The sequence below is a fragment of the Dreissena polymorpha genome, chromosome 3 (assembly GCF_020536995.1).
Source record: "Dreissena polymorpha isolate Duluth1 chromosome 3, UMN_Dpol_1.0, whole genome shotgun sequence".
Lineage (NCBI taxonomy): Eukaryota > Metazoa > Mollusca > Bivalvia > Myida > Dreissenidae > Dreissena > Dreissena polymorpha.
In genome coordinates, this window is record NC_068357.1 from 67,666,360 (window position 1) to 67,684,043 (window position 17,684).

Below are 17,684 nucleotides of genomic sequence, written 5' to 3' on the forward strand. Positions count from 1 at the left end.
ACCAATGCCATTGGGCAAAGACCGGCTGACGGGTGTCGCCATATGGTCTGATGTTGACCGACTGTCTAAGAGACTTAGCATAGTACGGTCGCGATCGTGCCCGATACCCGGTGACTGATACTGCAACTATCATCCATGATCTGCGAAGTCACCGGGTATTTATCCACTCTTGTTTCTGCGACCATCATGTAGTCGAATATATGAAAAACAAGAGCAAAGCATATTCAACCATAAACTGGTCACAGACCAGATTATCATACGGCACATAAAATCATTATTTGACCATAATGAAAATTATAATAATACTGCCGTAGATCATAAATTAAACAAAAGTTTAATTCAAAACAGATGAAAAATAAAATGACGATCAATTAGATTGTCATACGGAACGTTAAAATCATTATTGCACACAATGGCAAATGATAAACAATCTGTCAATAGAAGAACACGCTTTGCACGATCTCGTAACACATTAGAAGAACATGCTTTGCACGTTCTAGCAATGTATTAGAAGAGCACGTTTTGCACGTGGTCGTTCGCGCCTGAAAACACCCAGCATGGTAGAAATAAACCATTGTTCGATAAAAACAAGCATGGCTTACCTTTTACAAATGAAACAAAATCCATTAAATCCACACAAATTAATCCGAATGAGAAATAAAAAGATAAATAACACAATTTATCTATTCAAAACCCCAATCAACCAAGTGAAAAACAATATTTTAATTCAGAGCCGTAAAAGACACGTATACACCTGGTTGATCCGGAAAGAATATTGAGGGTTGGTTACCGATTTTTGGCTAGGTTGCATTGCACTATGTTTAACCTGGCCTGTATTACGGTATTGAGGTGGCGGATTCCCAGTTAAAATTCCGGATGAGTTATTTCCCCTTGGAAAGTATAAGCATACGATAACAGGTCAGTATTTATGACATTAAAACTGAACCAAATGCTCACACCAAACTAATGGAATGGTTACCTCCTTGGAGAGGGTGATGATATCCTTCTGGAAGTTGACGCCAAGCTTCAGAATGTTCGGCTTGCCTGGGATACGTGACTTGACACTGGTGATGGTAAATATGCGGCCAGACACCTGCAGTTGCCTCTGGGTTACCTGTAGAGGCAGACAAGATGCAGAGTAGTGACATTTGTTTTCTTTCTTTTTCGATAGCTTCATTAAGGGGCATAATTGAAGTCAATTGGGCTTTTATTTTTAAATATGGTGTTTGATAGATCAATATTACTGACATTACACATTTGTAATGCATTTTGTCTATTATGAGTCTGATATGATTTCCTAGGCCTAAATTAATGACTACAGTATTTTATATTGATTACAGTTGGCAACTTTTATTCAATGATTAATTGCACGAAATATGTGCCTCTGCTAATGACCAACCACTAATTTCCATTCCTGCTTATTCTTAAAGTAAAAACTTGATATGTTATTAACAATAGACGCTTCAACATAAGTAAATAATATTAAAATACAGTGCAATCATTATCCAATAATTGCACTTGAATAACATGAGTTTAGTAGCTGGTCTGCCTCATTTAGACATACGAACATGTGCAATTTGTTGGTGTGATATTCTAATGAGCATTTTCAAATAATTCTTACTATCAACAACTATTCAACACAAGTTTGTGAGGAGGCATATCTATTGAAGCCAAAACCCACATCAGGCTGTGATTTTTGTATTGCAACCTCCTAAAGATATTTTGTCCTTTACCTTCCTGCTCCACTCCTCAAAGAGCTCGAGGGTGTTGAGCTTGTTCCTGAAGCTGTCTCCGTCTCCCTTCAGCTTCTGTCCCTCCACGTGGCTCTCCCAACCCTTGCCCAGCACGTCCTCTACACGACGTAGGTAAGCGGTCAGCTGACGCTCAATCTGCAAGACGTGGGCTTGCATGTATAATACAATAAAAACTTGGCGTTATAACAAAGTTATAACAAGAGCACCGCCTTGCGGGTGCAGACCGCTCATCTATTTTCTTTTTAAAGGTGAAGGGACTCTCATTTTCAATCACAAAGGAGGGAGGAGTGGAGTGAAGAGGGGTGTATAGTGTGGGATTGTGGACATTTATTACATTATCTTCCAAAAAAGCGAAAAAAAAAAAAAAAAAAAAATCGGGGGGGGGGGGGGGGCGATGGGGGGGGGGGGGGAAGGGTTTGGGTGCGATGGTTGGACGGTATTTCAAACATAACAGTTTTTAAAAAAAAATGGGAGGGGGGGTATAGTGTGAGGGTGTGGTGGTAATTTGTGAGATGATCTTAAAAAAAAAAAAAAAAAAAAAAAAAAATTGGGGGGGGGTGGGGTGGGGGTATAGTGTGAGGGTGTGGTGGTCATTTGTGAGATGATCTTACAAAAAAAAAAAAAAAAAAAAAAAAAAAAAAAATAGGGGGGGGGGGGGAGGGGGGGGGAGGGGGGGAGGGCACGGGGGATGGTTTGGGTGGAGTCTATTGTGGTATGTCAGGTAAGAGTAGTTTCATCAAAGTATCAATCAAATCTAATCATAAATAAAGAAGTTATGGCAATTTTAGCAAAATTTAATAATTTGACCTTGAGAGTCAAGGTCATTCAAAGGTCAAAGTAAAATTCAAGTTGCCAGGTACAGTAACCTCATGATAGCATGTAAGTATTTGAAGTTTGAAAGCAATAGCCTTGATACTTAAGAAGTAAAGTGGATCGAAACACAAAATTTAACCATATATTAAAAGTTACTAAGTCAAAAAAGGGCCATAATTCCGTAACAATGACAACCAGAGTTATGCAACTTGTCCTTTTACTGTACCCTTATGATAGTTTGTGAGTGTTCCAAGTATGAAAGCAATATCTATGATACTTTAGGGGTAAAGTCACAGGACCAAAACATAAATCTTAACCAAATTTTCAATTTTCTAAGTATAAAGGGCCCATAATTCCGTCCAAATGCCAGTCAGAGTTACATAACTTTGCCTGCACGGTCCCCTTATGATAGTTCATAAATCTTGCAAGTATGAAAGCAATAGCTTTGATACTGTAGGAATAAAGTGGACCTAAACACAAAACTTAATCAAATTTTCAATTTTCTAAGTATAAAAAGGGCACATAATTCTGTCAAAATGCCAGTCAGAGTTACATTACTTTGCCTGCACAGTCCCCTTATGATAGTTAGTAAGTGTTGCAAGTATGAAAGCAATAGCTTTGATGCTTAAGGAATAAAATGGACCTAAACACAAAACTTAACCAAAATTGTCAATTTTCTAAGTATAAAAAGGGCACATAATTCTGTCAAAATGCATGCCAGAGTTATCTAACTTTGCCTGCTCAGTCCCCTCATGATAGTAAGTAAGTGTACCAAGTTTGAATGCAATAGCATTGATACTTACTGAGAAAAGTGGAACTAAACGCAAAACTTAACCAAAATTTTCAATTTTTAAGTATAAAAAGGGCACATAATTCTGTCAAAATGCACGCCAGAGTTATCTAACTTTGCCTGCCCAGTCCCCTCATGATAGTAAGTAAGTGTACCAAGTTTGAATGCAATAGCATTGATACTTTCTGAGAAAAGTGGACCTAAACGCAAAACTTAACCGGACGCCGACGCCAACGCCGACGCCGACGCCAAGGTGATGACAATAGCTCATAATTTTTTTTCAAAAAATAGATGAGCTAAAAAAGAAAGAATGGAAACGCATATAATTTTTTATATAACATTACGATATGTTGTGTGTATGTGATTTTTTTTTAATTCCTCCAAATGAAGAAAAATTTAAATGGTTTGAATGTATAATATGAGATGTTAACAAATTCCTCTACTTGATGAACGTATTCTGTTAACTGACCCTCAATCTGAAGTGATCATGTATGTACAATAGAACATAAAACAATAAAATGTTCTCAACTTGATGCAGGAAGTCGTCTATTTCTATTAAAAGTTTATTCCAATGCATCAGAAAAGTTACACAAACCATTTACAATATCATTCAACCTTTTACATTGCTAAAAGAGTACACACACCTCATACCATCTTTCTATACAACAAAATCTAAATTTAAATTTTCATTTGCATAGTATGAAATAAATAACATGCAATTTCAGCACAAAAAAGTCTATGATGAATCGAAACACTTGTATATATAAAGTACCTGTCTGGCAAAGATGATGCTTCCAGACACTGAAGGGAAATCTCTGGCCTTGCTCATACGGCAGGTCTTGCTTTGAGGATACTGGACCTACAAAAAACATTGAAGGCTTTTTTAAACGTATAAAAACTCTTACACCATAAGGTGGTGGGTTTTAATGAAGTGAACCAAGTAAAAGTCCTCCCTGATAGCTAAATGTAAAACACTTAAACACTTCATTAAAGTAGGTAAATGACAATTAAACTGACAATATGACCATTATAAGCAGCAGCTAATACTTGTAATAGTAACAAAACGATCAAGATTTCAATTTAGCCAAATAAAAAATAACATTTGTTACTATTTACTGGCATTTTATACATAATACACCTTTCTTAAGTCAAGTTTTAATGTCATCCTTCACATGTTGCATTACAAATAAGTAAAAAAGATACATCCAATATACATTAGAAACTACAGTCCTAGATCAAATTACAAAGAAAACCTCATACCTTGAATTTCTCATGCAAGGATTCAATGTCGTCTTTCACCCGTTGCATTAGTTGGGTCTGATACTCCCGAATCGCTCCCCGAATGTGCGGCCTCACAAACAGCGCGTTAAACCGTGAGAAGATGCGGAACATCTCATTGGCGTTCTTGGCAGTTCCCAGCTGGTCTCGGAGACGAGCTGTGATCCTCGTCTCAACACGGTCAATACGTTCATCATACCTGGGCAGAATTAGAATTACAATTTAACGTTTTATTTTCTTCAAATGATAAAAACATTCAACAATAAATCATGTTGAAATGTAAGTTTCACAAGTTTGATATTAATTAAAAACACTGTACATAAAGGTTTCTTTGTGAAAAATGAAAAGAATACTAAAATAAGAAAAAAACTGTTCTCCAATATAAGTAAATGCACATCAGATATGGTCTTCACAAAGCTCATTAGGGAATAAATAGATTTATTACAGATTTCAAAATGTCAGATTTCATATGAAAATCAATGTAAACAACAGTAAAATAAGAAATACTGGAGCATTTAAATGTAATATAGCCTGACTGACTATATACAGACTGCTTCATGACTGTGAACAGCCACAACTAAAATGAGCTGAAATTCTTGACAGGACTGAATGCCGTTTATTTATATACCACTGATAATTACACTGCTTTGTGTACATAACAAGACTTCCATTAAAGGGACTGTCAACCACGACGACGAAGAAAAGAAAAGTTGTAAAATACCGTATTTTTTTTCACAATTATCAGTTGTATATTGATTAAAATATCACGACTGGTATATTACATTACTTGAAAAAAGTTCATGTTTTCAGATAATGCCTTTATCTGCAAGTATTTTATTTCAGCTGGTCAGTTGGTCTTTGATGTGCTCTCAAACAAAACCACCTCTTCTTCGGAGGGGGGCATAATGAATTACGAAGTACAAATTACTGAGCGAATAAACAACTAAAAGACACACTTTATGAATGCATGAGGGCAGTGAAATTTTGGTATAGGCTTCAATTTTTAATAATATTAAATCATTTTCGGTGGTTGATTGGCTAGGGCATTCCAGAAAAACAATTGTTATCAGCAACACCTTTCTCAAAATTAACCCCTTTTAATGTAAAATCTGTTGATGCAATTTAAGATTTCCATGGATCTGCAAAAGATTCAAAGCTCTGCTATTTACAGCCTATTTTAAGAAATGCCTGGCTTCTCAATAGCATTGATCCATTATCAAATCAATTATCCATGTCTGGCATGTTTTCTCCCTGCTGACTCAACAATTATGGCATGCACAATAATATCACTGTATTGATCTCAGCTGAAACTAGAAACCTGTTGCATACAAGCTGTGACCACAGCAGTGGGCTTGTCAACAGGAGTATAGCACACCAGACTTGAAAGTAGATCATATGAAGAAGGATTAAGCAACATCTTAAGGGTTGGATAATTTTACCCTTTACCACTTAGATCCGTATTTTTATACATTTGCAGTCCCTCAGAAATTTACATTTTATTAAAGGCCTTCCATACTAGATCCAAGTTTGAAAGGTTTCAGTTCCAACCCTAAGATACTGATAAGCAGCAAACAGCATAAAACCTGAACAGACTAGGAGTTACTCGCAGGCTGTTCTGGTTTTATGCTGTTAGCACATAGCCATTTTCCTTTTACTTTCAAGTGATTAAGGGTTAAGAAATGCATTTTTTTTTCATGTTTTTTCTCTTATTGAAAACAGTCTTGATTGATGCTTTGTTCCCTGCACCTCTTGATAGCAGCCTCCCATGCGTCAGAGCCTTCCTTGGACACGTCCAGGCCATCCACTTCCTTTACATTCTCATACGCCAGGTTCACCTCCTGCAAGACAATGCAACTGATTACAGAAAACAGCTTCATCACCTATTTGTTGACTTTTTTAGGTTGCTTATGTTTTCCTTATCCATTTTTGTTCTTCCCTTGTTTGGTCTTAAACTGTCATAAAAAGAATTTAACATGGCAATTAACATTAATTAAGCATTTGTAAGTTCTAGCATTCAACAAATCATTTTTGCACAATCTCCTTTTCACTACTCCAGTTGGGCTGTACCTCAATGGCATTGGCATCAGCTGCCTCATCCACCACTGGTTCCAGTTTGGGCACTATCTCCTCGCTGGGTGACATGACTGCAGCCTTGCTGCTGGAAACCGGCCTCAACACTCGCACAATAACCTGACGCAGCTGCTCATGTTGACGACGGAATCTATTTAAAAAATATAACATATTAACACAACTCACTACATAAGTGTACTTAAACACAAAGAAAAATGGATATTGTAAAGCCCATTTGGTAAAATGTACAAATGCTTTCAATAATGATTATGTGTGAATCATAGTTGACATTTAAAATGTAATTTCACAATCATGACTAAGAAATTTACAGATATAAGCCATCTACAGCAAGTGAGGAATGGTGAAAAAAGCCTAACTGTCAGTTATTGTTTTCCAGGGTTCCCAGCTTTTTGTATGAACAAGATTCCCTGATTTTTCCCTGATGGAAAATAAAAATTCCAGGATCATAATTTTGACCTATTTCTTGTTTAAGACACCCTCAATAAATAGCAGTTGCAGATATAACTAAGCTACATGTATACTAAAAAGCCACCATAGCCATGCAGAGGAATCAATTTGCTGTTTTAATTGTATGGACTTCTCAACACAAGTCGAGAAAGTCTGACCAAACAAAATTCCCTGATTTTTCCCTGACTTCAGGAACTTTTCCCAAATTCCCTGAATTGTCCCTGACTGGAAAAAATGAAAGTATTTTTCCAGATTTTCCCTGATTTCCAGGTTGGCTGGGAACCCTGTTTTCAGACACACACCTTTAACCTTTATGTAATGCCTAGTAAAATTTCGACAAATTTACTTATGTAGACATGAAGTTGATTTCACAAGACCCTTAGCTCATGTCTAAGCAAAAGAGAATACCCTCCTATTAAATTCATTCCCTTGTGTTTTCCAAATGACTCGAAGAGTCGAACAACTACAAAAATATCTCCAATCATGTAAACAACAGGATTGACTGCTTAAAGAATCGAATCCTGATAAAGAGAAAATATCCCACTTCCTTGCCTTGTCCAAAGAACTACAAAATAAGTATTTCCACATAAGTACATGATAGATTGACTGATAAACCATTTGATTTTCCCACTCAGAAGCAAAGCAATATTTCCCTATATGCAACCAGCACAAAACAAGAACAGTCTGCGAGTAACTAACAGTCGGTTAAGGTTTTATGCTGTTTGCTGTTCGACATTTACTTCTGGCTGGATATGAAGCCTTTAACCATGAATCTGTTAAGATGTCGTTAATTTTATTTGATTTGCTAAGGGACTTCAAACACATAAAAATAAGTATCAGAGTGGTTAACTTTAAATTACATGATGAATTGACTGATAAAAGAACCAAATCCTGATTTCAGACAAGACAACCACCCACTTCCTCATGTTGTCCAGTCTGCCCTGCAGTCTCTTGTGTGCGGGGTTGACCCTCCAGACCATACGCAGGTGCTCCTCCCTTTTCTTCTTTACGAGGTCCCTCAGCAGGCCCTGCAGCTTGTCATACTCGTCATCCCATGTGCTGAACACGTCAAAGCACGCAGAGATCACCTTCTCAAACTCCTCATACGGGATGTGCATCAGTCGTCTCGTACCCAGCACCTGGTCACAGGGAATAAGGCAAGTAACTTGTGTACAAATTAACTCTTCCCAAGTGACCTTTTTATTAATAAAATCTTGTCACTGTAGTAGGTATGCTAGTAAAATGTGGAATCCGTGTAATAAATCTCTGGATAATAAAATACTTAAGACGTGAAAGAAATTCTCCCTAAGAAACTAATAAGAATAATATTTCATGCAAGCGAACCAACCAAAAGCAACACTTTAACAAGACGTCATCTCTCCCTGGGGTTAAAAAGATAATGCAAAGCAGAAAAAGGAGTTGCATGGCTCACCTTCAGTAGCTGAGTGCTGAGATCCCTGGAAATTGCCTCGACCAAGCGCAGTGCTCGCTGTATCGGGTACTTTGTGGGCCTGATCTTGCGAAGGTGCAGGAAGATTGCCTGCAGGGACACACGGATGCGGTCAAGTTCTGTGGCCGACAAGAGGTCGTTCAAGGGAAAGTCCTTCATGAGCTGGTTGTAGTCATTCACTGTTGTCATGGCCGTCTTCAATCCTGCAAAATAGCAGTATTAATTGTATGTCTGCAAAATGCAATTAGAAGTAGAGAATGCATTTCACCAAGTTTACCTTGCCATGTTTAATATACTGCCATTGAAGTTTCAACCAAATTTTAAACCACTGAAGTAATATAAATCTGAAACTATATGTAAAATTGAATAGGAATAAGTGCCCCTTTAGACCCTTTATCTTATCTTTGATGAAAATGTTTTATGAGGATAAACATGGCTAGTTTTAAGTTCTTTGTCTGACAATGACTATAACAATAAATAATACAAGCAACATTTTACCAGTATCAGTATCAAAGCTGACAGTTGCATGGAATCGTTTGCCATGCTTTAGTATCTCGAGAGTGAGAACAATGTCAGCACTCTCCCGTTTCTCCTGGATACGGAGCAGGGCGCGCTCCAGGTTCAACCAGAAACTGATCTCCTGCAGGGCAGTGCCTGACCCTGGGTCTCGGTCCAGTTTGGTCACCTTAAACACATATGCAGACCATTGCGTAAATGCCTATTTCAGCCATTAACTGAGTTTTGTACAAAAACATTTATGGCAAAATTCAGAAAACATTTCAATGCCTTAAACTGTAATTTATTTCATAAAAAGATTTTTAAACATTAAGAAGAGTGTCTTTACATAAGATGATACATTTGTTTTGAAAACAAATTTCAAAATTGTCACAAACAAAAACTCCTTAATTAAACATGGGAAAATAACAACTAATATATTAAAAGAATTTTTATCTTAATTTCATTAGAACAATAGAACCAGTGTGCCACATACCTTCTGTATCTCTCGTATCCACCTGTTAACGCCACTCTGTAGAGCGTTCAAGAACTGGGCATCCTCCACCTTATCACCAAAGTCCTCGACCTTGGGTTTGCGTCCCTCATCCGCACACTTCTTTATCACTGCAGAGACGTTGGGGTGGATGGGCAGTATGATCTCAGGGATGTCGATGTTCTGCTGAAGGTGTAACAAGCCCATCTCCAGGTCTACGATTTTTTTCTCAACTGCAGGAGCCATCTTGTCCCCGTCCCTTTAATGTGGAATTGAGGTGTGTCAAAATAGTCTGGTATTATCGGAGACAAAAATAAAATTTAACCTCATGGGTTTACATTAATGAAGAAAATAAAAGAAGATTATCTAACAATCCAATCCAATTTATTAAATTCACGTTCTGGGTTAACCAAACAAACATACAATTGAGTCTTAACATCTACTTTCCTCAAAAAGTACAAATTAAAAATTTGCACATTTTTAAGTTTTTAACCTAAAAATAAATATCAAACAGGAGTCTGTCTTGTAAGGTGAGGGCTTTATCAGACCTGTCAGCCAGTGCCTACCTTTCAGCCTTGCCAGTCTCACGAATGTAGGACTTGAAGTAGGGCGACACTGCGTTGCTGATGTAGGAGTGCAGTACCTCGTACGGGGAGCCGTCACTGATGTTCATGACTTGCAGCTGTGAGGGAAATGACTTGTCTCCTTCCAGCACAGGGCCTCTCTTGATGAACACCAAGCTGGAATAGGTTAAACAAATAGAATGAACAAATAGCATGCACCTATTATGCATCGTTAATTGCAAAATTCATATTTCTCAAAATAGCATAAACAGAGTAGTTGCATGTTATATTATATTATACAGGTTTCATTCTTTCATGAATATTCACATCAAAGTACATACTTTATTTCCATGACAATTCTTTTTATAGAGAATGGATATACTTTTATGAACAGCTTCTAACAAAATGTGTTTGTGAAACACTATGTCCCCCTATATATGACCTTGACCTTGTGAAGGATGACCTTGACCTTGTGAAGGATGACCTTGACCTTGACCTTTCACCACTCAAAATGTGCAGCTCGATGAGATACACATGCATGCCAAATATCAAGTTGCTATCTTCAATATTGCAAAAGTATTCATAAAATAAGCGATTTGGGCCACATATATTTGACCTTTGACCTTGAAGGATGACCTTGACCATTCACCACTCAAAATGTGCAGCTCCATGAGATACACATGCATGCCAAATATCAAGTTGCTATCTTCAATATTGCAAAAGTATTTATAAAATAAGCGATTTGGGCCACATATATTTGACCTCTGACCTTGAAGGATGACCTTGACCTTGACTTTTCACCACTCAAAATGTGCAGCTCCATAAGATACACATGCATGCCAAATATCAAGTTGCTATCTTCAATATTGCAAAAGTATTCATAAAATGAGCGATTTATGCCACATGTATTTGACCTCTGACCTTGAAGGATGACCTTGACCTTGACCTTTTACCACTCAAAATGTGCAGCTTCATGAGATACACATGCATGCCAAATATGAATTTGCTATCTTCAATATAGCAAAAGTTATTGCAAAATGTTAAAGTTGGCGCAAACAGACAGACAGACCAACGGACCAACAGACCAACAGACAGACAGGGCAAAAACAATATGTCCCCCACTACTATAGTGGGGGACATAAAAATACAAACAAACCAAACATGTTGCTTGATGCTTCAGGCATTGATTGGCAATGCCTGCTTAATCACTGACACATTTTGTTTTTTATTCCAAAACTTTCAAGAAGTCAACACACAGAAAGCTGATTTAAGATCTTAATAGTATTAAGGCTATTCAATGCATGATTTTCTAAAGAGCATGATTGTTTTTCCCACGACACTTGATCAAAATACATATAGTTTTATACAATACACAATGAGTGTACCTTGTAACCTTAGAGCTTGTGAAGTGGACATCTGAAGAGATTAAGTAACTGACTCCCCCATCAGTCTCCCCTTCCCCTCCCTCTGGAACCATGTCTGTGTCATCTGTAGCAAACAAGCGTTGTTACAACTCATACCAAATGGACACCTGAGTTTAGGATTGACATTTAATTTTCTTAAATTTAACTAATAGAAGCAAATTTTACAATTTTGATTTTTGATAAATAATGTTTGCTATTAACCCTTTGCATGCTGGGAAATTTGTCGTCTGCTAAAATGTCGTCTGCTGAATTTCTAAAATTAGCATTTTCTTCGAATTTTGTTCAAAGAATACTATCAGAATAGCAAACAGTTTGGATCCAGATGAGACGCCAGAGGGTCAATAGCTGGTAGTTGGATTATTGCAACTTTAACATGGATTTCCAAAGTTTAGTCAACACTACATGATTTGTTCAATCCAAACAATCTGGGGTATTGCACAGGGAATGCAAATTTTGTATGTGACAGGTAGCTCCTTAAGGAGTTGCAACTCCCTGCAACTGGGGTCAGTAGCTTGTAATTGGATTACTGAAACTACCTCGCTGAAAAGACAAGAACCAGAGATCCTCTCTTATTTGGTATATTAAGCGTTATTGACCATAAACTTTAATGTTCATTTTCCGAAGAGCATCTTTTAAAACGTCAACACCACAGGGGCTAGTCAAAAAAAAAAGTATATATAAGAAAAATATATAGCCACTTTTCCTATGGTTTCGCTAATATAATATTTTGAACAATCGTATGCGCATAAATATGAAACAATTCAAAGAACATTTTGTATCATGAAATAGAGAAATATATGTTTGTTAGAATAAATAAAACAGTTTGTATAAACAGATTGTGTTAACGCTAAAAATAACAAGAACATAAACATGACCTACACTGTATGACTCACCATGTCATTTCCTGTGGTTTCGTGAATTTTGATTGGTTGCCAATTTGCAGGTGCTAGATGAGGCCAGGACTGTAGTTACTTATTAAAATGCATCCATATATCGTCACACACATAAAACGAGCTAACAACAATGAAATAATTGATTCAAGTGCACTATATTAACAACGTCAAATAAAAATAAGCTAGAAAAAGTTAACTGGAGGGAACTGAACGCTTCGAAACAAATCTAAAAATAAACAGTTATGAACAGTGACGACACATGAACACGTCTCCTCGCTGCAAAACTACTTTTTCATGGCAAAATTGTAAATGGACCCAGTGTCCAGTGTCCACATTGGTCACATTGGCCCCAGTTAAGTATGGCCTCTTGTCCAAGTTTGGAGGAGACGTTTTATTGCACACACAGCATGTGTCAGAATCGTTCATCATCTCCGAGTCGTCATCAGTCTCTGTGTCCATGTGCGTGTTTCGTCTGTTTATTTGAATGCAGCTTGTGGATGGAATAGAGCTTGCAATAGCGTTGATGGTGTTTAGGGCTGTCACGATACGCCGTGAGCGTACCGCGATATTTTACAGAATATGTATCTGTGAAGAAAACAGCAGAATAACAAGTTTTACAAACTTTATTAAACTCAATAATCAGAAAACACTGGTATCATAGTATGACTAGAAACTGTAAAAGAAACTGTAATAAACTTGATAGAAGTAGTCATTGTTATTGTTCGCGCCTTTTTCTAAAATGTCCGCCATGTTGTTTACAATAGCTGTGACTACGATCTGTGTAAATCGAACGCTTCAAGGGCATGTTCAAAATGCGGAGTCAGCGGGCCCAGTATTGACAATCCGTAGCGTTCTGACTCTTCCTCGACTTATTCAGAATCTTAATTAAGATAACATGATTCGGAAGTGCCATGCTTTGAACGATCGATATACTAAAGAAAAAAAATAAGAAATAGAATAAACATCTTTTGGATAATAATGAACTTATTTGCAAAGGAAATCTGTCCCTAATTCCAAAAAAGGTACGGACCCATACATCGTCGTATTTTAAACGTGAAAGTTAAACATCTACAAGTGGAAGCGCTTGCTTGACCTGGATAATAACGGATTATTTATTTAGCCCTTTTGAATCGCTTTTACATTTTTCAAAACGATATCTATATCAAAATAATTATGTAATGTATTTATATCTGTCCAAATATAATAATATTAAAAAAACCGGTGCGGCAACGCCGTACTGCGGAGCGATTTTTTTCACGACATGCACCGCGATATACCGGTGAATCGTGACAGCCCTAATGGTGTTGATGGTGGAATTCTGATTTAATTGAGGCTGTACTGATATTTCGTTTTCCTTGTTTTCTTCATATCTATCCCACTCTGCAATGAATGATGGGCTGGTTAATTCTCTTCCACCTGCACTTGGTCGTTTTTTTGCTCTAGGTGCATTATTTGATGTGCACGTGCAGACGGCTTTTTTCGATGCAAGCTTCTTTTGAAGATACTCTTCTACTGCATCTCTTCCAGCTTGCATTGCCTTGACCTTCAGCACTGGCGTCGTGTCACGGAATGACTCACATGGGAGAAGTCGCTCTGGGGCTACCACGTCTTTGTTAAGTGGGTGTATGCCTGTTTTTTTGAAAGCTGACACAATGTTCCATGGAGACATTGCCTTCAAATATGCCTTACTTGCAATGGCTGCCACTTCATATCTAGAGATAACCGTTCCAATATGCTCTTTCATGTACGCGGCGCACTCACTGTAATAATAGCGCTTGAAGGGGGCGAACACTGCAACATCCAAAGGCTGCAGTACGTGTGAAGAATGGGCAGGAAGCAGAAAGATGTGGACGTTTTTGGATAAAGCCCAGTCTATCATGCTGCGCGACGTGTGTGTGGTGTGCCCGTCGAGAATTAACAAAATCGGTTGTTTGTCATAGTTTTCTATGTCAACCTTCCCAGTTAGTCTATCTCTAAGTGTTTGGTATGGTACGCTGTACTGCAGAGCGGCCTTGCGTACACTGATTTTGTCTGATTTTACGGCGCTATAGGCCTTCAACTAATTGTCAGAATTGTACTTCTTATAATTTGAGTGATATTTTGGGGGTTTAGGTTGAAGAAAAGAACAAAAAACAAATCTGTCTTACTAAATGAGGTTAAGAGAAAAGTATTCATATCATTACGATTAATCAAATAGATCTATATTTAACCACATGACGGGCCTCTTGATATATAGCTGTGCAAAGTTATGTCCCTTACTATCACGTGATATACAGTTAAGTCCGGTAATCTTGCGCATCCGGTAATCTTGCGCACTTGGCATTTGTGAATCTCGCAGACGACAAATGGTTTTGTTTAGTGATGAAAGATGGAATTTCACATTCTTAATAATTAACGGATTAAAAAGGTACGTATTTCATGCAAAAATAAAATTTGATCTTTACATTTAAACACCGGTTGCGTCATCCCTATGCATCGTAAACACTGGCCCACTTACGAAAATTTCTAAATGAATCACAAATTCCCTGCAGTCTTTAGCGTTTTCATACTTTAAATTAAGAATTCATAAAACCAACGTGTAGTTTAGCATTCCATTGCACAATATCCGATCAGTTATGGTAGTTTTGGCCATGAAAATATATCGCATCAGACCGACATAGTCAATTAATTCCTGTAGTCATTATTTCCCGCCATTCTGTCAAACCAATTTGGTATGATCTCCGCATGCGCAATGGCCTAGTTTTGATATTTTATGTACACTATGGAAGCATGATCCTGGTAAAATCAAACCCGTTATGCATACACATTTGTTTTACGCATACCGGTACTTTTTTATTAATTGTACACTATTACTAGTGACTATATTATTTGTTGATTTGTGGTGAACAAAAACTGCACTAGAAATCCACATTTAATTTCAATGGTTTTACAAACTGATTTTAAAAATATTTTTCTTGCATGTTTTTTTGTCAATAATTGGACACCATATGTCTACAATTTTGCCGAAACGCGGTCATTACAGAAAGTGCGCAAGATTACCGGACACGGTGATAGTTTGAAAATGAGGTGAGTCATGTTTGTTTTGAAATCAAATCGGACAGTTCTTCACTGAATTACTCAGATATTTTTGTGTTAATAAGCACATTAATTTATTATTTACATAATAAATTTAGATAATATGTTGTCAATTTATAAAAGAACATGTTTTTAAACCAATTGACCCTTAACTGCGCAAGATTACCGGACAGCATCGTACCAAAAACAGCTGACAGCGTCTGCTGACACTGGGGAAAGAAACAAATGACAGAAATTGGGAAATGAAAGGTTTTTTATCAAAAGGAATGGACATTTGCATTACAAAAATGTTGCATTTACAGCATGGGATGTGGTAAACAGTGTTGTTGTTTTTTGTAAACAGTGTTTAAAATGGGTTATGGAGGTTTCGGTAAATGACAAGTTCGGTAAATTGATTTATATAGTCAAAGCCGTGGAGGTTTCGGTAAATTGATTTTATATAGGAGGTATACCTATAACGAGGTGTTAATGACACATATTATCGGCTAACATTAGGGGCATTTATTTGCAAACTGTGGATTAATTGTGATGTACATTAATTGAGTTGTTTGGCACTAATTAAATTATCTGTTTAAATGTACGGACTTGATTTTATCAAATTAGAGATGTTTGCAAAGTGTAAAGCTCATTCATTTCCCTTAATTCTTTACCTTAGGCATAGCATTAATTACTCAACTCAAAATTAATCCACAGTTTGCAAATAAATGCCCCTAATGTTATTGCAAGCCGCTAATAAGTGTCATTAACACCTCGTTGTAGGTAAACCTCTTCTATAAAATCAATTTACCGAAACCTCCACGGCTTTTACTATATAAATCAATTTACCGAACTTGTCATTTACCGAAACCTCCAGCACCCTTTAAAATACCAGTTTCTTCCGCATTTCACTGTTTTCTGGAGAGCAAAATACTTCCGGCAAAAGACGAATAGAATTGCGGACGCGTGTGTGAACGTGCAGTGGTTTTAAATTGCGTCATCGATAAGTTCACGAAACCATACGAGTGAACGAAACCATAGGAAAGAAGGATATACTATTTTTTATTTTTTTTTACTGACCCCTGTGGTCAACACACATTTGAATACAAAGATCTAACTTAAAAATCTGAGAAATGTTAACAAATACGTCTTGCGTTATAAGGCTTACCTTTAGTTGAAGACCTTTGAACAAGCAGGACAGGATATTGGGGATCATTCAGAAATTTCTTGATTTGCTCGCTGTTATTTTTTTCGACGACGGCATTTCTCAAGGCCGTCGACGCCTCCTCTCTATCTTCGAGTAAAACAGGCACACAACGAAACAAATACGCCGCAAATTTATCTGGATCTGCTACTGAGTGAACTGGCTGCGCTGGTGGAACCTCAGTTTCACCAGGCTCTGCCATTTTGACAGTTGTTTCGTGCGCAAATTCTTCCAGACGAATAAATTATCTCGTCTGGAAACTGAATGAATCACAGGCGGAAGTGATACAGCTAACGCCGCCACAGTCCATTCACGACGAAACACTCAAACTAGCCAACGACTTTTGTCGCGCAAAGATACATTAAATGTATTTATTATCGTTGTGTGAATGAATAAACTGGTTATACAGGTTTTTGAAGGTGATATATGTCCAATGATGCTGAAATCAAGATTTCCTCGTGCACAGATTGGTAGGTTTAGTCATTCGACAGGCAAGCAGTGTAGAGCGAAGACTTGATTTAAATCGTTTTATTTAGTTATGCTCTGTTTGTGTGTTGATGTTAATATTATGTTTTATGTGTTTCAGTGAGTTTTATGAGAGCAGACGGATGACTGACTTGAGATAGAAAGGGGCATTTGTTCCGGACATTTTACCATTAGATTTACATGGTTTTCTAAAAAGAATACTTAACGTTTACGATATAGTAACAGCTGATTATTTGTAGATTTCTCTAAAATTAGAGGTTTCAGGGGGTGATGAAGGCACCTAGACACCGGTCTTGACCCATGGGTCCTCAAACGCCCCCCTGCCATTAAAAGACAAATGAAAAATGAGCAGTAGGGTTGCGTATCCCGCTCGCGGTTACACCTGAATCGTTCGTTACCACCGATTATTGTTTGGGGTGTACGTGAAGTCATGTGCACTTCTCTTAATTAAT

At 37.3% G+C, this 17,684-nt stretch overlaps 1 protein-coding gene across 8 annotated transcripts in view; it reads right to left on the bottom strand.

Annotated features, from left to right (window-relative positions):
* The window catches only part of LOC127874600 (cytoplasmic dynein 1 heavy chain 1-like), a 103,545-nt gene extending 86,490 nt beyond the window's left edge, over nt 1-17,055 (bottom strand). For all 8 annotated transcript variants that reach the window (XM_052419000.1, XM_052418999.1, XM_052418998.1 and 5 more), the window contains exons 1-13: nt 16,711-17,055; nt 11,560-11,662; nt 10,178-10,351; nt 9,615-9,870; nt 9,122-9,308; nt 8,606-8,826; nt 8,092-8,312; nt 6,703-6,856; nt 6,382-6,473; nt 4,618-4,834; nt 4,130-4,216; nt 1,734-1,889; nt 980-1,114 (exon numbers count right to left, since the gene is read on the bottom strand). In XM_052419000.1, the coding sequence (XP_052274960.1) occupies nt 980-1,114; nt 1,734-1,889; nt 4,130-4,216; nt 4,618-4,834; nt 6,382-6,473; nt 6,703-6,856; nt 8,092-8,312; nt 8,606-8,826; nt 9,122-9,308; nt 9,615-9,870; nt 10,178-10,351; nt 11,560-11,662; nt 16,711-16,948 (2,241 nt within the window). In that variant the 5' untranslated portion in view covers nt 16,949-17,055. The remainder of the gene's footprint in view (nt 1-979; nt 1,115-1,733; nt 1,890-4,129; nt 4,217-4,617; nt 4,835-6,381; nt 6,474-6,702; nt 6,857-8,091; nt 8,313-8,605; nt 8,827-9,121; nt 9,309-9,614; nt 9,871-10,177; nt 10,352-11,559; nt 11,663-16,710) is intronic.
* Nucleotides 17,056-17,684: the final 629 nt, after the last annotated feature.